The 27,638-nt window shown below is 44.6% G+C and overlaps 1 protein-coding gene across 1 annotated transcript in view; it reads left to right on the top strand.

Moving 5' to 3' along the window:
- Positions 1-27,638, top strand: part of PHKA2 (phosphorylase kinase regulatory subunit alpha 2) — a 91,710-nt gene that overhangs the window by 46,932 nt on the left and 17,140 nt on the right. The window contains exons 11-19 of the mRNA XM_068962198.1: positions 3,668-3,763; positions 8,243-8,350; positions 10,167-10,245; positions 12,599-12,733; positions 13,394-13,503; positions 14,630-14,774; positions 15,034-15,112; positions 19,743-19,912; positions 20,800-20,973. Of these exons, the coding sequence (XP_068818299.1) occupies positions 3,668-3,763; positions 8,243-8,350; positions 10,167-10,245; positions 12,599-12,733; positions 13,394-13,503; positions 14,630-14,774; positions 15,034-15,112; positions 19,743-19,912; positions 20,800-20,973 (1,096 nt within the window). The remainder of the gene's footprint in view (positions 1-3,667; positions 3,764-8,242; positions 8,351-10,166; positions 10,246-12,598; positions 12,734-13,393; positions 13,504-14,629; positions 14,775-15,033; positions 15,113-19,742; positions 19,913-20,799; positions 20,974-27,638) is intronic.

Below are 27,638 nucleotides of genomic sequence, written 5' to 3' on the forward strand. Positions count from 1 at the left end.
TTTCAGTCCCTGCTATGTTTTGATCATTTCTCCATGTCAAGAGGAGGAGGACAAAGACCCCTCTGGATACTTCCTGCCTATAAGGGGGATAGACACAACTGGGACTTGAGGAATGAAACTGCTTAGCACTCATTTGAAAATATTCTTGATCCTGGTTTCAGGTTAACACTGTGATCTGAGCAGTTAGCTGTCAAGGCATTCACAGGCCCAAGATTGGTAAACTACAGACAAAGATGTAGCCTGAGGGGGCATGTAGAATGGCAGACATTGTTAAAATTTTTATTCTTTTTTAGCAGTTTTATTTAGAATAACCAAGGGATCAAGTGGGAGAAGGCAATGGCACCCCACTCCAGTACTCTTGCCTGATAAATCCCATGGATGGAGGAGGCTGGTAGGCTGCAGTCCATGGGGTCACTAGGAGTCGGACACAGCTGAGCGACTTCACTTTCCCTTTTCACTTTCGTGCATTGGAGAAGGAAATGGCAACCCATTCCAGTGTTCTGCCTGGAGAATCCCAGGGACGGGGGAGCCTGGTGGGCTGCCATCTCTGGGGTTGCAGAGTCGGACACGACTGAAGTGACAGCAGCAGCAGCAGCAGGGATCAAGCGAAAGTGAAAGTCACTCGGTCGTGTCCAACTCTTTTTTGACCCCATGGACTATACAGTCCATGGAATTCTCTAGGCCAGAATACTGGAGTGGGTAGCCTTTCCCTTGTCTAGGGGGTCTTCCCAACCCAGGGACAGAACCCAGGTCTCCAGCATTGCAGGCAGATTCTTTACCAGCTGAGCCACAAGGTAAGCCCCAGGGATCAAGTGTCTTACCTTTTCCCATATTGGAGTGTCTCAATCATTATCTGTTTGGCTGAAACACTTAGATATTAAATGTGGAAGGGCCACAGGCTGGGAGAAATAAGTATGGTTTCTATAATATCCTGACCATGTAGAACCTTGGCAGGGGTAGATGCCAGGGTCTTTTTTTTTTTTCCTGTTTAATCTGAGGACACAAGGACCAAATTTCAATTTAGTGTAGAAAAAAATAGGTGACAGGAAATTCTCTGTTGATTAGCTTAACCCAGTATCTACATCTGAGGGCTTTCTATTGTAAGTCATTCAAGGGGAGGACACGGCATAAAGGCTCGAGAACTAGGAGGTGGGGTTCTCTGGGGTGGGGGGCGCCAGTCTCCCACAGACAAGTTTTGTTGTTGCTGCTGCTTTTTTCTGGCCAGCTGTGGTTTTGCCATCTTTAAGGCTACTCTTAGTGTGGTAGTGCTCAGTGCTTAAGTCAGCTCTTTCCAAGCCTGTGGACTGTAGCCTACCAGGCTCCTCTGTCCATGGGATTCTCCAGGCAAGAATGCTGGAGTGGGTTGCCATGCCCTCCTCCAGGGGAGCTTCCTGACCCAGGGATCGATCTTGCATCTCCTGCATTGGCAGGCTGATTCTTTACCACTGAGCCCACCTGGGAAGCCCTCTCTTAGCTAATATCTTATTTAATGTATCAGCCACATAACGGATGTCCCAGCCCACAGCCTCGCTTCCTGCTATTTCTCCATACCATCACCAGAGTGATCTTATTAAGAAAAAGATGATGCTACTGCTTGTCTTAAAAGCTTTGAATGGCTTCCTGATTACTTTTGTGATGAGATACAGGCTCTTCACGTTTTATAGGGTCCCAGAAGATCTGGCCCTTGTTTTCACCACTGTAGTCCAATTTCTTTCTTTTTTTTTTTTTTTTTTTTTTTGTAGTCCAATTTCTAATTATTTCCTTTCTTGAGTTCTGTGATCCAAGCAGATGAAATCTTGTTCAGGCCTTTGGGCAGGCCAGGCTGTCTGTCCTGTCTTCTCAAATACCCAGCAACTGTCCTAAATATTCATTGGAAGGACTGATGGTGAAGCTGAAACTCCAATACTTTGGCCACCTGATGCGAAGAACTGATTCATTTGAAAAGACCCTGATGCTGGGAAAGATTGAAGGGAGGAGGAGAAGGGGGAGGACAGAGGATGAGATGGTTGCATGGCATCACCGACTCAATGGACATGAGTTTGAGTGAACTCCGGGAGTTGGTGATGGACAGGGAGGCCTGGCATGCTGTGATTCATGGGATCGCAAAGAGTCGGACACGACTGAGTGACTGAACTGAACTGATGCTTTCCACCCTCAGCTTCCCCTCCCCCTTCATTTGATTCATTTTAAGTGTCTCTTCTTTGAGAAAAACTAAAAGCTTTTATATATGTCCCACAGCTCTTATAACAGCCTGGCACCTATCAGTGTATTTCCCACTTAGCTGTCAAAGAACCCTGCTAGAGATGGTCTCTATCCATCTGGGGCATATGCCCCATTCCTAGTATATACTAAGTGCTAAATGAATATTTATTAATACAGTGTTCATTTGTTCAAGGCAGATTTCTTTTTTATTATTTATTGAAGTATAGTTGAGTTACAATCTTGTGTTAATTACTGCTATACAGCAAAGTGACTCAGTTGCACATATATATATACACATTCTTTTTCATATTCTTTTCCATTGTGGTTTATCATAGGATATTGATAAAGTTCTCTGTGCTATACAGTAGGACCTTATTTTTTTAATTGGAGGATAATTGCTTTACAATGTTGTGTTGGTTTCTGCCGTACAACACTGCAAATCAGCCGTGTGTGTGTGTGTGTTCTGGCATAGGAGACACAATCTAAGATTCATTTTAGTTTTTGAGAGCTGCCTCTATTGAATGCTGAAGTGTTTCAGAAGTGGCAGTAAGCTTGAAATATTAATATTCCCTCTTTGTTGACTTTTATGCTTTAGTGATTTTCTTGGGTCTTCTGTTTTCTGTCTTTTTACCCCAGGACTGACAGATCTTAAAAAGATTGAGTTGGAATTTCAATTATGAACAAGTTTGAACAAAAGGCCAAGGAGACAGAAAATCCTATGCTTAGTACCTTATTTTGTAGGTCTCACAGGATTTATTATTCTTACCCCCCATGCTGTCTCTTCCACTCATTTTAAAAGTGATGCACCCCATTATGCTTTGCTGTCCATAAATGTAAGAAGAAAAGAACATGAGATCTGAAAGGCATTTGACTCTCCAAAGATGAAATGTGTTAAATAGCTAGGTGGCTGGTTAAGGGTTTTTTCCTCACCATTTCCCTTTTAATGCATAGGTTTTTGTCACTGCTTTTTAAATTTAATAGAAGTGTTTACATCAAAAGCTTTTCCTGAGTGGCACATCCTAAGTATTGGGGTACATGGATCATAATACACACACTTTCTTTTCTTCACATCTGATTCATTCAGCAAACATTTCTTGAGCAAGTTTGAGCGTTTTTTCAGTAGAAGATTACCAACAGGTGGAAATAGGATATACTGCTTAAGATCTGGCCTCCACTCCAAAAAGCTTATAGTCTAGCTGATGAGACAAAATTGAACTATGTGAGAAGTTAAGAGTGAACTATTTAAATCATGAATGAAAAACAACACATAGAAGACCAGTTGCTTTTCGCTCCTCCTAACGTTTGATATCAGCAACAGTCCGGGCTCCTCTTGCACTCCATGAGCTGCAGGTTGTTTGTGCATTTCTTAGCCCTGTGTGCTACTTCTAATCAGTTTGTTGCCCAGAGAGCTGTTTTCTGTCTTGTGCTGTCTTTTCACCCCATGGGTCATGCTGCTGTTTTCTAGGTCCAAGAATACCGTGAAGCCCTGGAGGGGATACTGATCAGAGGCAAAAACGGGGTCCACTTGTTGCCCGAACTCTACGCCATCCCGCCTGACAAGGTAACCATGTACTTCATTATCTAGAATGAAGTGAGTTGGGCTTGGCCATTTGGTATTTTTCATTCCTCTTTCAGACCTAACACTTTTTCTCCAGAAGTGGTTTCTTGAGTCTTGGGTAGCATTGCTGTTTATCACAGAAGTTACGGATTTGGAGCCATGCTTGACCTGGAGGTTGCCCAAGGGAGGCGTTAGTTGAGGACCTTCAGAGGGTACCTGTCCTTCTTCCAAGCTCAGGACCAAGCAGGCCCTAAAATCACAGAACCCTGTTGGGCACCATGTTGTTACACATTTCTATGGAAAAAGAAACCAGACAAAATCTCCCTGGGAGAGGGGAAGAGATGTACAGGCATACCTTGCTTTATTGCCACTTTGCAGGTAACTTTGCATTTTTTTTTATTTTTTACTTTTACAAATGGAAGGTTTGTGGCAAGCCTTCATTGACTTCTTTGCAATAGTATTTGTTCATTTCATGTCTCTGTCACATTTTGGTAATTCCCACGTTTCAAACTTTTCCATTACGGTAATGTGTGATCAGTGATCTTTAATGTTACTACTCGTGAACTTCATGAAGGTTTGGGTCATGGTTAGTATTTTTTAGCAATAAAGTATGTTTAAATTAAGATAGGAATATTTCTTTTAGACATAATGCTGTTGCATACTTAATAGATTACAGTATGTAAAAGTAAGTCGCTCAGTCATGTCCAACTCTTTGTGACCCCATGGACTGTAGCCTGCCAGGCTCCTCAGTCCATGGAATTCTCTAGGCAAGAATACTGAAGTGAGTTGCCATTCCCTTCTTCAGGGGATTTTCCCAACACAGGGATCTGAACCTGGGTCTTCTGCATTGCAGGTGGATTCTTTACCATCTGAGCCACCAGGGCAGACCTTGGTATATAGTGGTATAGTGTGAACATAATTTTTTATGCAGTGGGAAACCAAAAGTTTTGTGTGACTCCATTTATATTCATTTTATTGCAGTGGTTGGGTACAGGGGTAGTTCAGAATCTCTTCCTTTCAGTTACACAGTTCCTGAGCTAGAGCTTGAGTGATCACTTAGAAGCCATTCTATATCAGGAAAAGAGAAACTGGCCAGTTCCAGGAAGATGCCCAAAGGTAGTTTTGTTCTATTCACTTTCCTAAATTGGGTCATGATGGATTGATATATCTTAATGGGAAGATTTCCCTGTACATATCTCATGTTAAGCAGAGAAGAATTCTCATTTCAAGGCTTATTCTCTCTTGAATGTTCCTGTTGCTTTAAAGCTTCATTAAGACATTTTAGGGCAGAAGAGACTTCAGAGAGCAAGGTTCATCCTCCAGCTGACAGGGCCTGCACTAGAGCATAACCCTGCAGTCACATAGCAGCTTGGGTCTAGGAGTTTGTGGTAGAATCAGGCCCATAAGAACATGGTCAGGGGACTGGTAAAGGCCTTGGAAATTATCTGCCTCAGTTCAAAGAGGCTGTGGAATCTGTCAGAGCTCAGACAGCACTCGGCTCTGCTTGGAATTAGACCCTGATTCAGGGCCTCCTGACAATCGCACCCTGCTTCCCAGTGGGTGGTGCATTTTCTGGGGGGGTGGAGTCCGTCATTGTACAGATCAAACCATGGAGCCTGCAGGGGCTGTTTTCTTTCTGACTGTTCAAGGCCTAGATTTCCTGCAAATGTATGCATTTTACTATGTATGATGTGGATGTGTTGGGGGTCTGGGTGCAGCTGACGGTGGGAGCTGGGTAGTTACTTCCTAGCAACTGTGTGTTCAGGTTGCCCCTTTTCCAGAACTGAGGTACTTGACAAGACTAAGTTAGTCATGGAGGTAATTTGGAACCTGGAAGCAGAGCAAGGGAAACTGCATAGCTTCAAGGGTATTTTACCTATTTTATAGTAGAGATAACCATCCATCCATGTTCCACTAAAAGGCACATTTCCTGACTGTAGTAAATGCTAGGTGTTATATGCTTTTCTTGGGAATATTAACAGTTCTGGCTGCACGGTGTAAAAGGTTACTCTGCAGCTTTTTCTCATCTGACCTCCATGCTTATGCTTGTCATTTCAGCGTCCTCGTTTAATCCAGTGTATTTACACATCGGCTAGGCACTGATTTTGAATATTCTTTTGAGCACAGTTTGTATTGGCTGCTTCCAGATGACAGCTGGGAAGGTTCACCCATCCCATCAGTAATATGGAGAGACTGGCGCAGACAGAGCCACCCAGACCCCTATGGCACCTTTGTGCAAATTAGAAAAAGGGCCTCATTCTTGGAGCAGCCACAGCCCTGGGCCAAGGCGGCATCCGGCCTGGGTTCCAGCGTCACTCATTTCCACAGCCGGACATACTTCTGCAAGGCACCACTGACCAACGGGGCCTCCGTTGAACAGCCTGAGACTCAGGCAAGCGCGCCCAGCAGACGTGCTTGGAGCAGCTGCTCTGGGTCGGGCAGCACGCTAGGTGCTGGGGCACAGAGGGGTCATGATGCTAGCTCTCCCTCTGCCGGCTTGCAAGCTAGGGAGGTGGGAGGAGCAAGTACACGGACTGAGGGCAGATACCGGAGTGCTGTGCTGGTGGCAAAGCCTTGGTGCATTAGAGGACCTGCAAGCTGATTGGAAAGACTGAGGTGGAGAGAGGGAGACGCACCTCCACGGGGAGGCAGGAGCTGGCCGAGGGTGGAAGAAGGGCAGAACTGGGCTGTCTTCTGTTCTTTGCATCGACCTGTTCCCATTCCAGATCTGCGCAGTCTTTCTTAACACTACTTACATTTCAAAAAGTTTTAATGTACTATCTGACTGTAAAAGTAATCCTGCAAACTGCAGAACATTCAACATTCTATAGAAAGAAAATATTTCTCTCTAATTTTACATTGCAATGTTTTGGAGAATCTCCCTCCACTTTTTATCCTATTTGATTACTCATAACATTTAATTCTGTTCAGTTGACAAGCTTAAGTTTGTCTTAGTTAACTACAGTAAAATTTTAAAAATTTACTGAATATATTCACATGGGCTTCCCTGATAGCTCAGTTGGTAAAGAATCCGCCTGCAATGCAGGAGACCCCGGTTAGATTCCTCGGTTGGGAAAATCCGCTGGAGAAGAAATTGGCTACCCACTCCAGTGTTCTTGGGCTTCCCTGGTGGCTCAACTGGTAAAGAATCTACCTGCAATGCGGGAGACCTGGGTTTGATCCCTGGATTGGGAAGATCCCCTGGAGAAGGGAAAAGCTACCCACTCCAGTATTCTTCGGCTTCCCTGGTGGCTCAGTTGCTAAAGAATCCGCCTGCAGTGTGAGAGACTCTGGTTCCATTGTCCATTCCTGGATCAGAAAGATCCCCTGGAGAAGGGAAAGGCTACTCACTCCAGTATTCTGGCCTGGAGAATTCCACGGACTGTGTAGTCCATGGGGTTGCAAAGAGTCGGACACGACTGAGCAACTTTCCCTTTCAGTTTCATATTAACATCACTGATGTTATTAATCTACAAGCAGAGAATAACTCGCCTAATGTTGTTTTTCCTTTGGAGGAAGATGTGTTTTCTATTTCCTTCAACTGGTTTGTTTTCTAGAGAAGGAAATTCTCCAACCCCCAACCAACAGACATTGTAATGATCAAAAACCCAAAGGTCAGCATGGACTTGACAACAGAGAAGGTTCCCCAGACCGACTTTTACAACATATAGCCAGCACTGCTCGTCAGAGAGAACTGTAGCTTGTTTTAATGAGTCAAAGGCCCCCAGTGGATTCAGCGTTTTGAGTCCCTGATGGAAAATGAGTGATCTAATAAGACCCTGACGCTGGGAAAGATTGAAGGCAGGTGGAGGAGGGGACGACAGAGGATGAGATGGTTGGATGGCATCACCAACTCAATGGACATGAGCTTGAGCAAGCTCTGGGAGTTGGTGGTGGACAGGGAAGCCTGGCGTGCTACAGTCCATGGGGTTGCAAGAGGTGGACACGATTGACTGAACTGAATAGTATAATTGTTTTTCCTCAATAAATAGCGCCACCTTCTGGTAATTTTCTTGCATAGGCACACGGAGTTCATGAACACCTGAGGAGAGCAAGATAGAAAGCTGACATAGCATCCAGAACTACACTGCCATGGCTGTTGACTGATGTTTTGGATTATTGTGCCCATAATACAGCCAAACATAAGCATGAGATCTGAAATTTCTTGTCGCCCAGAGCTGTGCTTAAAGAAGGCAGGCCTGACTTTCAGAGCCTATCTCTCTGCCTTTTGCCATCAGTGTGCTTGTGGGCAGAGCATTGCTGCAACCAGGCCTGGCCTGGAGTCCCACCTCTGCTGCTTTTAGCCACGTGGCCCCCACTGGCCTCAGTTTTCCTGGCCTCCCTGTCCCAGCTCTTGCACAGAATTGGTCTGGAGAATCAAACGAGTAGCACTTTTAAATCCTCTGTGCACTCCCCATGTACAGGGCCACTGGCTGTTTTATCCTCTGACGTTCTAACTTGGGGTTTTCCTCTCTTTGCCAGGTCGATGAAGAGTATAAGAATCCTCACACGGTGGATAGAGTTCCCCTGGGGAAGGTGCCCCATCTGTGGGGTCAGTCCTTGTACATCCTCAGCTCCCTCTTGGCAGAGGTAAGGGACTTGAGGGTTTCATTGCCTGGAAACTATCTGATTGGAAGTTCAAAGGACCCTGGAGGAGCACAGGGGCTCTCTGTTCAGTGTGGCTGTGAATGTCCTTTGCATCTTCATGGCGGTAAAGTCAACTGATTGGGGTTGGCTCTGAGGCTGAAGGCCTGGACTTGGATTCACCCTTACAGTAAACAATTTCGGGGTCACCTGCAAGCCAAGCACTCCCTGTCTCTCCCCCAACACCCCTTCCCACTAGCATTTCCCATCTGTGGCTAGAACGTGGGTGAGTGGACAGTCAGGAGGAGGCTGGAAACTTCTCAGCCAAGGTCCGCACATGTGAGAGAAACACGGTTTGGGATGCTACTGCACGTGGTCTTGACTCTCCAGTGCTCTCTATAGGAAGGGGCAGTGGCTGGTTTTCTGTAGTGAATTTTGTGTCAGATGTTCCCTCAGGCCATAATACCCCTGCTGCCTCTGATTCATTCCTTCTTGTGAAACAACTTTTTACCCCCAGGCTTACATTTTTAAAATACAAATGCTTTTGTGACAGTCCTAAGTGTGAGTGCTTTTTATCACTTGGCTCCTCATTCCTGGGAGGATCCTGCTCAGCTGAGTGTCTGGACCCCTGGGGAGGGGTGCCGGGCGGGGGGGGGGGGGGGGGGGGCGGCCGGGGTTGGGGGGGGGGGTGGTCGGGGGAAGCCTGGGGAGCAGTGGATTGGATGTCACTGGAGTTCCTGGTATGTGAGAGAAGACCCAGGTAAAGCTGTCACGGTGCAAGTGGCCCTTAGGTGCTGAGATGGAGTAGTAGTTTCATGGATACGATCATCTCTGCAATGTCATGGACATGTCCTTGGGAGTGCAAGCTGTGTCTTACACTTTTTCTTTGAGTAGGGGAAAATCATATACCTCCTTTGGAAAGCCAACCCTGCCTCTGACTACCTCTGTAAACTTGGGCGGGTCTCTTGACTTCCCTGAGCCTCACTCTTTTCATCTTTATTTACTTTTTTATTGTTCTACAACTTCTGTTTAAATGTAGATTTTTTTTTTTTTTTTTTTTTTTTTAGTTTCTTCATCTTTAGAGTGAAGAGGTTGGGTTTGATCATCTCTGATACGGTCCAGCTCTGATTTCTGTATCAGTGAGATCGGGAACAAATCCCTCTGCTTTTGTTTCCTCCTCCCACAATGAGGGCCCTCATGTAGGCCCAGCATAAGGTCCACCTTGTCCTCAGGACTCCCAGAACACCTTGGTCCCCTGTCTTAGGGTACCTGTCGTTTATAGATCATGTGAGGAAAGCCACATTCAGAGAGTACTCTGCCAACGGGGGGAGGGGGGGAGTTTTTTTGTTTCAGGACAGTCAACTCTGGGCCAAGTCCTCATTCTGCCCCTCATCCTGAGCTCAGTGCCTTGGTTTCCTGGTTTCTCAGTGCATTGGTTTCTCAGGCCAAGGCACCCGGTAAGGTGGTGTGAATGGTGGTGCCTACCCGTTAGGAGGACTGTGCGACAGTGCGTGTACAGAGCTCAGCACTGTGCCTGGTGCGGGGTGAGGGTCAGGGAGCACGAGTTACCCTTATTCTCCCATTCATACAACGTTGGCGTGTTTTGACTACCCTGGAGAGCTGGCTGCTGTAAACACCATAGAGTGCCATCTAAATGCTATAGTGTACAATATGTTCAGAGAAAAGCAATTGCGTTGGAAAAATATAAAGGACTAAAATACTGAAGATCTTGAGCCTCCAGATATTTTATTTCCAAACTTAGGTTTAAGGTGAACTTTTAGTTTATCAGTGTATCATGGCATTAATACTCCTGTTTTCCTAGGGATTCCTTGCTGCTGGTGAAATTGATCCCTTGAACAGAAGATTTTCCACTTCGGTCAAACCTGATGTCGTCGTACAAGGTTTGTGTGTTTCCTATTCATATTTAACTTTGTAAAACCAATGCGATTTTTACAGCACATTTAATTTTTATTTAGTTATTTATTATTATTTTTTACTTTATTTTACTCTACAATACGATATTGGTTTTGCCATACAAAGGATGCTTGGGACTGGTGCACTGTGATGACCCACATTTAATTTTTTTAAAGACTGTGTATGGATATACTTTAGCATATATCAGTTCTGTGAAGTATGTTCTATAACTCAGCAGCTCCTAATCTCAGAGTTGGTTTCTAGCCAGCAGTTTTCTTGAATCTAAACCTTGATTGCAACTGGGGCACAAGTGATTCATTGAGCATCATTTTTCATAACTGCTATCCTTTAAAAAGTAGAATGTGACCTTGCTGAAAACTCAAAACCCAAGTGAGAGTTCACTCATTCCTGCCTTGGAGGTCTGACTTCTTTCCAGAGCTGCTGGTCCATGTTCTCACCTGCCTCCCCTCCTCTCCAGCCAACACTTCCATGGAAGTGCAGGGCCAGCCTGACCACCGCTGCAGTGCTGGCTCTGACTGCCCTGTGACTTCCCCTCTCTGTGCCTCAGGCTCTCCCTCCCAGGGGGGACTGTCCAGGAGTGCACACGCCTCAGAGAGCGACCTATACACCAGCTAGTATCAGCGCATTGTATCTATGCCTGTATACCCTAGTGTACACTGTACATTTCTTAAGGATAGCAGCCTTATTTTTATAGCTTCTGTATTGCTTGATACACACACACTCAATATAACAAAAGCAATTATTGAGAAAATGAAAGGGAACCCTGTCTGTGGCCACAGATGCATTTCGCTGCACTTGCCCGGGTTACAGCAAAGGTCGTGTGCAGGTAGGTCATCACCGGTCAGTGCTGTGTCCCAGGCCTGCCGAGACACACCCAACCATCACAGCATCCTGATGAGGTAGAAACTGTGATGATCATGGTTATCATCCCCTTCTTACATGTGAGGGACCCACAGCTGACCCCACTGTCTCTGCCTGTCACTGGAGCACATGCTGCCAAGTGATCCCTTCAGTCCACAAGGCCGCTTTTCCAACTGCGGGCTGGCCAGCTTGATGGAGCCTGAGCACCATTTTTTTTTTTTTTTAATGCAACAGAAGAAAACAGAGTAGAAAATATCAGAGGTTGTGGCCTGGAGGAATGGGCAGTCCGGTCTTGGAAACTTCTCTGCATGTGGCTCTGTCATATCAGCAGGCTCACAGGTCTTCTCTGAAAGAGTCACTTTCACACAGTGACCGCTGTGTGGCTGTGATCCATGTGGACCTCTGCATGGTGTTGGAAGCTTCCAGAGAGATGGATGTGAAGGGTAGCTGCTGGCCCACTCCTGCATGGCCAATGTCCCCATGCTGGGGCTCAGGGATTACCTTACCATCTCTGCTTAGCTTTAACTGCAGGTTCCCCTCACAGCCTTGTTGTGAGGCTCAGATGAGGTCATGGGTATTAACATACTTTGGAGAAGTCTCACATGCTATGTAAGTACAAGGTCTCAGCGGTATTTGTAGGTATCATAGCTTCAGGAGTCACTGGCCTCAGGGTTCAGTGGTAGGGCTCAGGCGGCTACATCAGCAGTAAAGAAGTCTTTCCTCTGGCCTCAACACCGCCCCAAACTACTCCAGTTCCTAGCAGGCTCTATGCAGCTGGACCCGGCAGTGGCCACTCTCTATGTGGCCAGCTCCCTTTTTCTAGCCCCGTCCCTGACACTCCTTCCCTTTGTCAATGCATGATCCCTTCTCTTAAAAGCCGGTGGTACTGGTACAGCAGGAATGGGGTCTAAGCCCATCTCAAACCCCACATCCCAGAGCCCTGCCTGCCAGAGAGCCAGATGCCCAGCCTCGCTCCATGGAGATGGGCCCCAGCCTGGCCCATTGGGGTGTGCGACCCACCTCTGGAGTGGCTCTTGCCCACCAGCGGGGTCCATGTGCTCTGCTTCCCAGTGGGCCAGGCTGCCCCACTACCACCAGCCCACAGGTAGGTCCACCCTTCCCTCTCTCCTGAGTGTATAAAGCTCCTCCCCATCAGTCAGAGAGGCAGGACGTTGGTAATTTGGCTTGTGACCTGTTGCAAGCCATTTCTACTGGTCTCAGACTGTCTTGTACATTGAGGGCACTTGTTAAATACGCATTGTAGGTGTTGAGGGGAGATGAGGCCAGAGAGAACTGGGAAGAGCGACAGGACAAGTGCTGTCCATTTCAAAACCTCCCAGCCTGTGGCAAGCCTGCTCACGTGTCTAAGACAGATCAGAGACAAGAGCAGACAACAGCGAGTGTCTGTGAGGGGACAAGGGCCACCGTCTAATGTAGACACTATGTTCTTGTTCACAGTCACTGTTCTGGCAGAAAACAACCACATTAAGGAGCTGCTGAGGAAACATGGGGTCAACGTCCAGAGTATCACTGACATTCATCCAATCCGAGTCCAGCCAGGCCGCATCCTTAGTCACATATATGCCAAGCTTGGTAGGTTTGGGGAAGTAGCAAGGTGTTTTTGGGGAGGTTGCATCTTGGTTCTAGGTTTGGGGTCTGGGGGAAACTATGATATGTGTAAATTCTAAAGATTTGGGCAAAGCACCAAAGTAGTTTGATTGCTTTGATGTGAAGAGAAATGGCCGGACAAGCACATTCCTCTCATGTCTGTTCAGGAGATGTCACCACAGGTGGCCAGTGATTTGTCAGATATGTGGTAAAATAAGGAGCCATCTTTGGAAATTCACAACTGAAGCAGTCATTTGCATTTTGATAATGTTTCTAAATTTTTTCCATGGTCTAAAAAATGCTCATTTACCCATTAAAATGGGAGGTGTATTCTCTTTATCTCAAGTCTGACTGTTTAGCATCATGGTTCCATACTAAATAAATAAAAAAGTAAACAATAAACTCCTCTTAATAGTTTTATTCCATATAGATGTTTTACTGGGTGCTGTTCTTATATATGCATGAAAAGAAGGGAGTGGGATTCTTAATTCATCCTTGTCCCAAAGAAGGATAACAGTATTGGAAAAACCAAACCCTAGAGTGAGTTGTTTAAGATATCAATAAGTTTAGGCTTAGGCAGAATCACTTGGATTAGATGTCACTGTGCCTGCTCTAACTTGAATTTTTCTTTTACTTTCTACATAGGACGGAATAAGAATATGAAATTGAGTGGGCGACCGTATCGGCACATTGGTGTCCTTGGGACATCGAAACTATACGTGATTAGGAACCAGATCTTTACTTTCACACCCCAGGTGAGAAGAGCAGGCCAGTAGCAAAGCAACAAGCATTTGTTTATTAAGCTCTCTTTTTCTGTTTGGCGAGCTACTTTGAATACAGCAGGATGTGCATGCAGGTGGTCAAATACAGACAGAAGATGACATCCAAGACCTAATACAGTCCTTTACTCATGGTAGGTGCTCAGTAAATGCTGCTTAGCTCTGAGTATGCCATCGCTTCCAGTATGAAGTGCACACACTTTAAAAATTGGCTAGTGCATGCCACTTACAGCCCTCGTGCCCCCTAACACTCTCTCAGCTTGTCAGCAGGGCCTCTGTCAGTGGACTCCCACACCGGGAGTCTGAGTTTTCAGGCCCCAGCCCCCTTGATGAGATTCTGAATATATCGCTTTATGGGTCTTTTCTTTAGAGTTTTTGTTTCCAAAGGAAACTAGCCCTGTGGAACGCAGATGAAGCCTTTTTCATCCATTCAGCAGCTAGAAAGGCCAACTAAGGGATCAGTTTGTCAGCAGGAGGCACAGCCCCCCAACTACTTGGGCACATAGTTGGCCGTGGGCTCATGGGTCAGTCACATCAAGTTGCTCTTTCTCATCCAGCCTGTGCTGCTTGCTCAAATCTTGGGAGTTATTTCCCTTCATAACGAAGTTTAGACCAGAGTGGAGTGTGCGTGGGTCCAGAGGCCAGGGCAGCAGTATGATTTTCCTGGACACGATGCAACAGTGCCCATAGTTCACGTTAACCAGGCTGTCAGTCAGGTAAACAGTCTCCATGTCTCACCTGCTCTCAGCGGCCCCACTAGGAAAGCATCTCTGAGCTCAGCAGCCCTGGGCCGCAACTGGAATTAAGGAGTTATTGATTTCCTTTCAGGGACAGCAGTGCTGGGCTAGGTCCTTAAATCCCCATCTGAAGAGCTATAAATAGACCTAGCCTAGCGCCCTTTCCTCCCACACTTAGTGCTAATGGAGCCCTGGCTCCAGGCTGGGGCAGATCAATGGGTGTGGTCACAAGGAAAGCCCCACGATGGAGCCAGGGTTGAGTCTCTTTTCTGGAAACAAAATGCAAGGATTAGTGCTCAGTGCTGCTGAGGTTGTGTGGAGGGGAAGGCAGGACAGTGTTGAACCTGGCCTGTTGTGACTTGCAGTTCACCGACCAGCATCACTTCTACCTGGCCCTGGACAACGAGATGATCGTGGAGATGCTGAGGATTGAGCTGGCCTACCTGTGCACCTGCTGGCGGATGACGGGCAGACCCACGCTCACCTTCCCCATCACGCATACCATGCTCAGTAAGTCCATGAACTTGATCTGCCCTGACTCATGCCCCATAGGTGGTCTTTAATCTTTGCAAAATGTTTAAAATGAGTCCCATGGACAGAGCTAGGTACCAAAGAGGGTTCTGAGCACTTAGGGTTCTGAGGTTGGGAATCTCCTATGCTATACGTATTTTAATTGGTTGGTGTTGATGAACACGTTTCAGCACATACTCAAACAAAGTATTCCCAGATGAAGTGAACTAATTCATCTTTTTTTTTTTTTTCTTTTTAGCAAATGATGGCTCAGATATTCATTCTGCTGTTCTTGCTACAATTCGCAAACTAGAGGATGGATATTTTGGAGGAGCTAGGTAATTTGTGATTTTTTCTAGAAAACAAAAGTAACATTGACCTTTCTTAAAGCCTTTTACTGCCCTTCTCCCATTTTTCATATCCACTGCTGAACATACAAGTGCGGAGCTTTCGAGTAAAAAGGAAGTTAAAACATCTAATTCGGTTTACCCATATGAAACTGGAATTATCTCTAAGCAGTATTTGCTGGGTGTTTGTGAAGCTTTTATGGGCGCCAGGAGGCCTGGAGCATAGAACTGTGAGCGAATCAAGTCTCTCTGAAGTGTCCCCCTTGAGATGCATGTGTGGAATGTGGAGTCTGTTTCTGAAAAAGGTGGGCTAGCAAACCCCAGTGCCTTGGGGCTGGTAGGTGCTCAGTAATCAAATCACTCCTTGAGTGTGCCAACACCTTAAGGGATGGGGGCTCACCTCCCAGGGACACCCCTGTCACAAGGTAGAGGATTTCTCTGTAGCCTCTGTGTCTTGATCTCCGTGAAACTCCTGGAATATGCAAGAAGGGCCCCAGGAGAGCCTCAGCATGCAGCCAGCTCAAGTCACATGTGGCCTTTCCTGAGGTCAGGGAGGCTGCCACTGGGTCCCTGATGGAATGCCAGTTGCTTGAAGTGTTTGGGAATTGAAGTTTGCCTTTCTTCTCACATCCTCCCATGCCAGGGACCCTGCTGCCATGGTAATTTTTTAAATTGTAAACTATATGTAATATAAAATTTGCCACCTAAACCATTTTAAGTGTACAATTCGGTTGCATTAAGTACATTCACATTGTTTGCAACCAGTCTCTTAGAGCTCTTTTCATCTTATAAAACTGAAACTCTGTACCCCTGAAACCACTCTCCCTGCCCCGCCCCTGGCCCTGACAACCAGGGGCTTTCTGCTTTCTGTCTCTGGGTGTCTCTCCTAAGTGGCCTCATCTAGTGTTTGCCTTTTTGTGACTGGTTGATTTCACTTAGCCTGATGTCCTCTGGGTTGAGTCACTGTATTATTTCTAAGCACCAGGGCTGGCACCTCTGCTCACTGAACTTGCTGTGGGGTTTGCTGTACACTTGAAGTGGCCCTTGCTCCACGCTTCTCCTGGCCTTTCTCATGAGTGTCAGCGAGGTCCTCCTCAGCATTCTGCTGTCAACATCCCAGGGCTGGCGCCATGACTGCAGTTGGCATCCACTTGTGTACAGTTCATCTCCAGCTTGGATAAGTTACCACCTGGCATATGGTGTCATAACCGACAGACAATACCACTCGCCTGTAATTGACTGTTTTCCAAAATGAATTCTTTTTCTGAAATCTTATCATCATCAAAAGGATACTGTGTACAATTGTTTGAGCATGCAGTGTATTCTTTGTCTCTTTATGTGTCATCTCATGTTGTCCTTTGCTTTGACTCGAGCAAATATTCCTGTTTTGTATGCAAGGATCTGTAGGCTCAGAGAGCCAGGGGCACAAGATGAGTAGGTGCCAAAGCACCATGTAAATACTTTAACCACCGTGTCAAGCTGGATGGGGGCTTACAGGAGTCGGGAGGGGGTCCTGGTTACAGAGTATGGCAAACAATTCATAGATCCATGGAAAGAAAGAGGGATGCCTAGGCTCCACGATTCCTACTAAGTAATTCATAATTAAAGTTGAATCTCATTTTGGCTTTTTTTTTAAGTCTGAGGGTATTTGAAAAACTGAACTCACTGTATATGCCAGACTCTATCCTGTGGACCCACCTGGTTGTTGTTCAGTTGCTAAGTTGTGTCTGACTCTTTGCAACCCCAGTGGACTGCAGCATGTCAGGCTTCCCTGTCCTTCACCATCTCCCAGAGCTTGCTCAAACTCATGTCCATCGAGTCAGTGATGCCATCCAACCATCTCATCCTCTGTCATCCCCTTCTCCTCCTGCCTTCAATCTTTCCCAGCATCAGGATCTTTTCCAGTGAGTCGGCTCTTCACATCAGGTGGCCAAAGTATTGGAGCTTCAGCATCAGTCCTTCCAATGAATGTTCAGGACTGATTTCCTTTAGGATGGACTGGTTGGATCTCCTTGCAGTCCATGGGACTATTAAGAGTCTTCCAGCACCACAATTTGAAAGCATCAATTCTTAGGTGCTTAGACTTCTTGATGGTTCAGCTCTCACATCCATACATGACTACTGGAAAAACCATAGCTTTGACTATATGGCCCTTTGTCAGCAAAGTGATGTCTCTGCTTTTTAATTTGCTGCCTAGGTTGGTCATAGCTTTTCTTCCAAGGAGCAAGCATCTTTTAATTTCATGGCTGCAGTCATCCTCTGAAGTGATTTTGGAGCCCAGAAAATCTGTCACTGTTTCCATTGTTTCTCCATCTATTTGCCATGAAGTGATGGGACCCAATGACATGATCTTAGTTTTTTGAATGTTGAGTTTTAAGCCAGCTTTTTCACTCTCCTTTCACCCTCATCAAGAGGCTCTTTAGTTCATCTTCGCTTTCTGCCATAAGGTGGAGTCATCTGCATACCTGCGATTATTGATATTTCTCCCAGCAATCTTGATTCCAGCTTGTGCTTCATCCAGCCTGGCATGTCACATGATGTACTCTGTATATAAGTTTAATAAGCAGGGTGACAGTATACAGCCTTGACGTACTCCTTTCCCAATTTGGAACCAGTCCACTGTTCCATGTCCAGTTCTAACTGTTGCTTCTTGACCTGCATACAGGTTTCTCAGAAGACAGGGTGGTCTGATATTCCCATCTCTTAAGAGTTTTCTACAGTTTGTTGTGATCTGCACAGTCAAAGGCTTTAGTGTAATCAGTGAAGCAGAAGTACGTGTTTTTTCTGGAATTCTCTTGCTTTTTCTGTGATCCAACAGATATTGGCAATTTGATCTCTGGTTCCTCTGCCTTTTCTAAATCCAGCTTGAACATCTGGAAGTTCTCAGTTCAAACACTTTTGAAGCCTAGCTTGAAGGATTTTTAGCATGACCTTGCTAGCATGTAAGAAGAGCACAGTTGTGTGGTAGTTTGAACATTTTTTAGCATTGCCCTTCTTTGGTATTGGAATAAAAATTGACTTTCTCCAGTCCTGTGGCCACTGCTGAGTTTTCCAAATTTGCTGGCATATTGAGTACAGAACTTTCACAGCATCATCATTTAGGATTTGAAATAGCTCAGCTAGAGTTCTATCACCTCCACTAGCTTTGTAGTGATGCTTCCTAAGGCCCACTTGACTTCACACTCCAGGATGTCTGATCCTAGGTGAGTGACCACACCATCATTGTTAAACAGGTCATTAAGACCTTTTTTGTACAGTTCTATGTATTCTTGTCACCTCTTCTTAATCTCTTCTGCTTCTCTTAGGTCCTTAAACTGTTTCTGCCCTTTATTGTGCTTATCATTGCATGAAATATTCTCTTGGTATCTCTGATTTTCTTGAAGAGATCTCTAGTCTTTCCAATTCTATTGTTTTCCTCTATTTCTTTGCAGTGGAGACCCCGGTTCCATTTTCCATTCCTGGATCGGGAAGATCCACTGGAGAACGGATAGGCTACCCACCTACTCCATTATTCTTGGGCTTCCCTTGTGGCTCAGCTGGTAAAGAATCCACCTGCAATACGGGAGACCTGAGTTTGTTCCCTGAGTTGGGAAGATCCCCTGGAGTAGGGAAAGGCTACCCACTCCAATATTCTGGCCGAGAGAATTCCATGGTCTGTGTAGTCCATGGGGTCCCAAAGAGTTGGACAGGACTGAGAGACTTTCACTTTCACCTTTACTCGATTAGAAGGCTTTTCTCACTCTCAGGCAGTGCTTCTTGCCTTCTTGAGGCTCACACACTTGTGAATTCATTTGCATTGCCTGCTTCTGTTTACTCTTCTCCAACTAAGCCATTTAAACCAGTCATAATCTGACCCTGGTAGCTCTGAGGCACCTTATAGTTTTCTGCCTCCAGATCTAACATTTTAAGAATAATGTTAGAGAGCCACATAGTGCTGGCTCTCTTTCTGTAGGGTAGACATCCCAGGCTTGGGAAGCAAGAACTTGGAGACTGCTACCTTTGTAGAAGAACCCCATACTGCCAAACCCTGCTCCCAGAGGTTTTGTGGAACTTTTCCCAGACTGACGATAGGGCAACTCTGGGCCAGTGTCCCCTTCTGGAGATGGCCCACCCATTACATTCCTTCTAGAGAGAACTTTGCTCAGAGCAGTGACTCTCCCAACATTTACCCCCACTCTCCTCCCTGGGCCTTGTGTGACAGGGACTCATAAAAGCTAGCACTAGTGCACCCAGAGAATCATTTCTTGTGATTTTGTTCTGGTCTAGTTATTTCAGGGCAAAAAATCCTCAAGGGTTGGCTCTGTTTAAAAGTGGTTCTCTCAATATGTTTTGTAAAACTTTGGTTCAGTAAAATAGATTTCTATTTGTGTTGGGTTTGGGAATAAGAAATCAGTATGATTCATTTTGGCTTCTAATATGCTGTGTGCTTCCACTTCATACTTGCTATTGAATTTTCATTTTCATTTCTTGGCTGGACTACTTGTATGGGGCAGTCTGCAAGTGACGTATTTATGGATTCTGGCAGAAACGCCACTTAGTTATTGAAAATCGTCTCTGGATGATTCATCATGGAAGTTTGTCTGCGTCCACCTATATCTCTAACAAAGTGTCTCCTTGGCAGAGTAAAATTAGGGAGTCTTTCGGAATTTCTCACCACCTCTTTCTACACGTATCTGACCTTCCTGGATCCAGACTGTGATGAGAAGTTGTTTGATGATGCCAGTGAAGGGACCTTCAGTCCTGATAGTGATTCAGACCTGGGAGGATATTTGGAAGACACCTATAATCAAGGTATGGCTTGGAATGCCTTTGCAGGCAGTCCCTGAATTTATTTAAACCTTGGCATTGTGATAAAGTTGCCCTAAAACTCAAGTACAGAAAAATGATTGGTTAACTAGTACAACAAAAAAGTCTTCAGAAACTTTGATGTATTAAAATGAATAAAAGAAAGTGTTAGTTGCTCAGTCATGTCAGACTCTTTGCAATCCCATGCACTGTAGCCCACCAGGCTCCTCTGTCCATGGGTTCTCCAGGCAAGAATACTGGAGCGGGTTGCCACTTTAAAAACCTAAACGGCAAAAGTGAGGCTTTCTTTTAAACCTAGAGGGACAAAGAGTTTCAGGAATGGAGACTTTTCACAAAATATAAAGAAACACATTTCCTGAATTTTCAAAGGAGTGGTAGAATGGTCTTGGCTCGATTGGATGTAAGTGATGAAATCTTATGTATATAACATTTCTCAAACTGAGCAAAGTTTGGGGTTGAAGTGACCTGTTATTCACTTCTAGATAGGACTTGGGATTGGGTCTGTGGGGCATACCATAATGTGTAGCTCATTCAGGACAAATGAAACCAAAAGATTGGATGTTGACTGCTGGCCCTCAGATTGTCTACATATTCAGCTCATCCTGGGATGATGTGATGTAAACACCATCTTGACCTGTATTTTTCTTTTCTTAGAATGAAGTTTTTCCAAACAATAACTTTATAAACACATGCATCATCTAGGTAAATCTCTTCCTTTCTAGAGGCAGAGTGGAAGTCAAGTATCTGTATCAAAATGTTGTCTTCTGCTAAATCTGTTCAGCACTTGCAGCTACACATAATCACTTTTATGCATTTAGGTTGTTTCTGCAGCTTGTTTTCATTGCCTCTTTTTCTTACCTGTGTAATTACAGAAAGCCAGGACGAGCTTGACCAGTATATCAACCACCTTCTGCAAAGCACATCCTCGAAGTGCTATCTGCCAGCTCTCTGTAAGAAGACAGAGGACAGCCAGGTTTTCAGTGCTATCCATTCCACTCGGGATATACTTTCCGTGATGGCAAAAGCAAAGGGTTTGGAAATTCCATGTATGTTATTAACTCTTCTCTGCCTACTAAAATAACCTCTTTTATGAAAGTAATGTGTGAGCATAATGTACAAGTCAAAGGATCCTAAAGGCAACAAAGTGCAGCTGTTTACTGCCTTACCTTTCCCCTCCTAACTTCCCCCAGTCCTTCTACTTAGGGACCACCACTTTTCAACTCTTAGTTGTTTATTTTCATATTTACATATCTTTGAATGACCTAAATCAAATCCCTTATGATTATACAGTAGAAATGAGAAATAGATTTAAGGGACTAGATCTGATAGAGTACCTGATGAACTATGGATGGAGGTTTGTGACATTGTACAGGAGACAGGGATCAAGACCATCCCCAAGAAAAAGAAATGCAAAAAAGCAAACTGGCTGTCTGAGGAGGCCTTAAAAATAGCTCAGAAAAGAAGAGAAGCAAAAAGCAAAGGAGAAAAGGGAAGATATACCCATTTGAATGCAGAGTTCCAAAGAATAGCAAGGAGAGATAAGAAAGCCTTCTTCAGAGATCAATACAAAGAAATGGAGGAAAACAATAGAATGGGAAAGACTAGAGATCTCTTCAAGAAAGTCAGAGATACCAAGGGAACATTTCATGCAAAGATGGGCTCAATCAAGGACAGAAATGGTATGGACCTAACAGATGCAGAAGAGATTAAGAAGAGGTGACAAGAATACATAGAAGAACTATACAAAACAGATCTTCATGACCCAGATAATCACAATGGTGTGATCACTCACCTAGAGCCAGACATCCTGGAATGTGAAGTCAAGTGGGCCTTAGGAAGCATCGCTACAAACAAAGCTAGTGGAGGTGATGAAATTCCAGTTGAGCTATTTCAAATCCTAAAAGATGATGCTGTGAAAGTGCTGCACTCAATATGCCAGCAAATGTGGAAAACCCGGCAGTGGCCACAGGACTGGAAAAGGTCAGTTTTCATTCCAATCCCAAAGAAAGGCAATGCCAAAGAATGCTCAAACTACCACCCAATTGCACTCATCTCACATGCTAGTAAATTAATGCTCAAAATTCTCCAAGCCAGGCTTCAACAGTATGTGAACCATGAACTTCCAGATATTCAAGCTGGTTTTAGAAAAGGCAGAGGAACCAGAGATCAAATTGCCAACATCTGTTGGATCATGGAAAAAGCAAGAGAGTTCCAGAAAAACCTGTATTTCTGCTTTATTGACTGTACCAAAGCCTTTGACTGTGTGGATCACAATAAACTGTGGAAAATTCTGAAAGAGATGGGAATACCAGACCACCTGACCTGCCTCTTGAGAAACCTATATGCAGGTCAGGAAGCAACAGTTAGAACTGGACATGGAACAGCAGACTGGTTCCAAATAGGAAAAGGAGTATATCAAGGCTGTATATTGTCACCCTGCTTATTTAACTTATATGCAGAGTACATCATGAGAAACACTGGACTGGAAGAAGCACAGGCTGAATCAAGATTGCCAGGAGAAATATCAATAACCTCAGATATGCAGATGACACCACCCTTATGGCAGAGAGTGAAGAGGAACTAAAAAGCCTCTTGATGAACGTGAAAGAGGAGAGTGAAAAAGTTGGCTTAAAGCTCAACATTCAGAAAACAAGATCATGACATCTGGTCCCGTCACTTCATGGCATATAGATGGGGAAACAGTGGCTTACTTTATTTTTGGGGGCTCCAAAATCCCTGCAGCCATGAAATTAAAAGACGCTTACTCCTTGGAAGAAAAGTTATGACCAACCTAAACAGCATATTAAAAAGCAAAGACATTACTTTGCCAACAAACATCCTTCCAGTCAAGGCTATGGTTTTCCCAGTAGTCATGTATAGATGTGATAGTTGGACTGTGAAGAAAGCTGAGTGCCGAAGAATTGATGCTTTTGAACTGTGATGTTGCAGAAGACTCTTGAGAGTCCCTTGGACTACAAGGAGATCCAACCAGTCCATCCTAAAGGAGATCAGTCCTGGGTATTCATTGGAAGGAATGATGCTAAAGCTGAAACTCCAATACTTTGGCCACCTGATGCAAAGAGCTGACTCATTTGAAAAGACCCTGATGCTGGGAAAGATTGAGGGCAGGAGAAGGGGACAACAGAGGATGAGATGGTTGGATGGCATCACTGACTCAATGGACATGAGGTTGGGTGGACTCCGGGAGTTGGTGATGGACAGGGAGGCCTGATGTGCTCTGGTTCATGGGGTCGCAAAGAGTCGGACATGACTGAGCGACTGAACTGTGCTGCTGTCTTTGATGCATCAAGTTTATTCAGTATCTGTGACCTTTCTCTTATGCAGGTGAGGAATTCACCTGTCTTAAATCACCACTCCTCTACTTCACTTCCTCTAACCTGTCCACTATTTCTGTCTTTGTATGTATGTAAATATTATTCCCAACTCAGTATTATACTACATTATAATTTTTGCTTTTCATTTTTTTCTAAAAATAGCAGTTGCCCTTGTAATTAGCTTCACTTCCCTCCAGTGGCCACGCAATAGAAACTTCCACAAGGTCAAGCATATGTATGAAACTCATGGTCCCACTACTTATAGTCCAGAAGTCTCCTCCTGACTGATTGCTCTCTAGGCCTTTTGGATACCTGGCATCCTGGGACTCTTCTTTATTATAATCCTTGGAATCTCCTTTGCTTATCTCTTCAGTTGGATTCCCTGTTTCTTGATTCTGGCATATTCTCCCTTCTTGATTTATTCCTTTGGTGGACTACATCCTAGAATAGTTTCAATAGTTTCACTGGAACAGGGCCCAGTGATGGTAGCCCTCAGCGTGCGTGTTTCTGAAGTTCACTGACTGTTTTGGCCTGACTGCCCTCTGTGTCCAGGATATAGATTTTTTATTTCCACTTGGCTGCATGCGGCATGTAGGATCTTAGTTCCACAGCCTGAGATCGAACCCATGCCCGCTCCAACAGAAATGTGGAGTCTTAACCACTGGACCTCCAGGGAAGTCCCCAGGATGTAGATTTTATCCTGAAATCTTCCTTCACCATCATACTGGAGAATTCCTTCTTGACTGTCCTATTTTCTGTATCTCAGCTTTTCCTCTTGGTTAGCTTACTGTCTTATTTGGTGGAGGACATCCAGTAGTTCCTAGGAAACAGTTTATGTCAGGTAAAATTGTTGAGACCTTTGAAGTCTGAAAACTGTTGTTCAGTCACTGAGTTGTGTCCAACTCTTTGCAACCCCATGGACGGCAGCATGCCAGGCTTTCCTGTCCTTCACTGTCTCCCAGAGTTTGCTCAAACTCGTCCAATGAGTCAGTAATGCCATCCAACATATCATTCTCTTTGGCCCCCTTCTCCTCCTGCCTTCAATCTTTCCTAGCATCAGGGTCTTTTCCAATGAGTCGACACTTTGCAGCGGATGGCCAAAGTATTGGAGCTTCAGCTTTAGCATCAGTCCTGCCAATGAATATTTAGGACTGATTTCCTTTAGGATTGACTGGTTTGATCTCCTTGCTGTCCAAGGATCTCTCAAGAATCTTCTCCAGCACCACAGTTCAAAGGCATTGTTCGACACTCAGCCTTCTTTATGGTCCAACTCTCACATCTGTACATCACTGCTGGAAAAGCCATAGATTTGACTATATGGACCTTTGCCAGCAAAGTGATGTCTCTGCTTTCTAATATACTGTCTAGGTTTGTCATAGCTTTCTTCCAAGGAACAAGCGTCTTTTAATTTCATGAATCCAGTCACTGTCCGCAGTGATTTTTGGAGCCCAGGAAAATAAAGTCTGTCACTTGTTCCATTTTCCCCCATCTATTTGCCATGAAGTGATGGGACCCGATGACATGATCTTGGTTTTCTGAATGTTGAGTTTTTAAGCCAGCTTTTTCACTCTCCTCTTTCACCCTCATCAAGAGGCTTTTTAGTTCCTCTTTACTCTGTGCTGTTGGAGTGGTATCATCTGCATATCTGAGGCTGCTGATACTTCTGGCTATCTTGACTCCAGCTTTAGCCTCATCCAGCCCAGCATTTTGCAGATGTACTCTGCATAGATTTTGAACCAGTCCATTGTTCCATGTCCAGTTCTAACTGTTGCTTCCTGACCTGCATACAGGTTTCTCAGGAGGCAGGTAAGGTGGTCTGGTACTCCCATCTCTTGAAGAATTTTCCACAGTTTGTTGTGGTCTACATTGTCAAAGGCTTTAGTGTAGTCAATGAAGCAGTAGTAGATGTTTTTCTGGAATTGCTTTGCTTTCTCTATGATCCAACAGATGTTGGCAATTTGATTTCTGGTTTCTCTGCCTTTTCTGAATCCAGTTTGTACATCTGGAAGTTCTCAGTTCAAATACTGTTGAAGCCCAGCTTGAAGGATTTTGCTAGCATGTCAGATGAGCACAGTTGTTCAGTTGTTTAAACATTCTTTGGCATTGGGATGAAGACTGACCTTTTCCAGTCCTGTGGCCACTGCTGAGATTTCCAAATTTGCTGGCATATTGAGTGCAGCACTTTTACAACATTATCTTTTAGGATTTCAAATAGTTCAGCAGGAATTCCATCACCTCTACCAGCTTTGATCATAGTAATGCTTCCTAAGGCCCGCTTGACCTCACACTCCAGGCAGGATGTCTGGCTCTAGGTGACTGACTACCCCATCGTGGTTATATGTGTTATTAAGACCTTTTTTGTACAGTTCTTCTGTGCATTCTTGCCACCTCTTCTTAATCTCTTTTGCTTCTGTTAGGTCCTTGGTGTTTCTGTCCTTTATGGTGCCCATCTTTGCATGAAAGGTTCCCTTGGTATCTCTAATTTTCTTGAAGAGATCTCTAGTCTGTCCCATTCTATTGTTTACCTCTATTTCTTTGCACTTTCACTTAAGAAGGTTTTCTTATCTCTCATTGCTATTCTTTGGAACTCTGCATTCAGATGGGTATATCTTTCCTTTTCTCCTTTGCCTTTCATGTCTCTTCTTTCTCAGCTGTTTGCAAGGCCTCCTCAGACAACCATTTTGCCTTGTTGCATTTCTTTTTCTTGAGTATGGTTTTGATCGCTGCGTCATGTACAGTGTTACGAACCTCTGTTGATAGTTCCTCAGTGACTCTATCAGATCTATCCCTTGTCACTTCCAGTGTATAATCCTCAGGGATTTGATTTAGGTTATACCTGAATGGTCTAGTGGTTTTCCCTACTTTATTCACTTTAAGTCTGAGTTTTGCAATAAGGAGCTCATGATCTGATCCACAGTCAGCTCTTGGTCTTGTTTTTACTGACTATAGAACTTCTCCATCTTTGCTGCAAAGAATATAATCAATCTGATTTTGCTATAAACCATCTGGTGATGTCATGTGTAGAGTTACCTCTTGTGTTGTTGGAAGAGGGTGTTTGCTATGACAAGTGTGTTCTCCTAGCTACAGATTTTCCCTATCCATATGAGAGAGTGGCTGAGTATAGAATTCTAGATTGAAATAAATTCTCCTTGATAATTCTGAAAGCCTCCCTTCACTGTCCTCTTGCTGTCAGTGTTGCTGTTGATAAATCTGAACCCATTCTGATTTTTGATTCTTTAAATGTAAACTGTTACTCTCTTTCAAAGTTTTTAGTTTTTTCTTTACTCTCAGGTTCTGAAATTCCAATGGTGTGCCTTGTTCTGGGTGTATTTTCATCCACTGTGTTGGCTGCCCAGTGGATCTTGTCTGTCTGGAAATGTGAGTTTTTCAGTCCTGTACAGTTCTGATAATTTCTTGATTCATTTCTTTCCTTACATTTTCTCTGTCCTGTCTCTCTGGTACTTTGTGATTCTAATATTGACCTCCTGGAGAAGTCTTTTATCATTTCTGTCCTGTCTTTCATTTCTCTGTCTTTTGCTCTGTTCTGAGGGCAGTTGTTTGAACCTTTTGTTCCACCTGCTCAATTGACTTTTTCCTATTTTGCTGTCATGGTTTAAATCTTTGTTCTCTGAATTGTATCTCCTCTTGTCTCATGCATGCAGTACAATTTTTATCACTCTAGTAAAGTTAATGGCAGAGATTTTTGGTTTTGTTTTTACGTTTTCTTCTCCCTAAATGGTCTCCCATTTTCCCCAAGTCAATGTTTCCTGTTGCTTTTGGTCTCTCTCTTTCACATTAGTCTTTCCTCCAGTGCTGGGTGTCCCTTGGTTATCTGCTCAGCATGAGGCCCTCCAGGCCTGTGAGTGGGGCCTGTTGAGTTTATGGGTGTAGGCAGGGCAGATTTCCCAGAGATGTTCTACAGTCTCCTTCGCAATGTCCTTCTTAACTGATAAAGGTCTGATTGCCTATACAGTCACTTATTCCCCCAAGGCATTTAGCCATGGCCTCAGACACGTGGGTCAGCACCCTCTCCAGAGACTCAAATACTACCCCCTTTATACCCTCTTCAGAGAGACCCTTTAATCTTCTATCAGGGTGAGCAAGGCTGTTATCAAGTTATGTGGAGTTGCAGAAGGCATCTAGGGAGCTCACTGCCTCTCACACAGCTTCTTCTCTGTCTTCCTTCTTTTGGATACCCTCCCTCGAACCGCAGGTGCTAGAGTTCCATGGTGCAGCAAGCTCCTTAAACTTCTGAGGATTCTCTGGTAGAAATTTGACTGGTGCTTGTTTTCCCCACTGTAGTCTTGGGGTTTGGTTGCCTTGGGTCTACTAAACCAATTGTCTTTTATCCATTGGCTTTCCAACTCTATTATTGT

Source organism: Capricornis sumatraensis, chromosome X, assembly GCF_032405125.1.
Source record: "Capricornis sumatraensis isolate serow.1 chromosome X, serow.2, whole genome shotgun sequence".
NCBI classification, from domain to species: domain Eukaryota; kingdom Metazoa; phylum Chordata; class Mammalia; order Artiodactyla; family Bovidae; genus Capricornis; species Capricornis sumatraensis.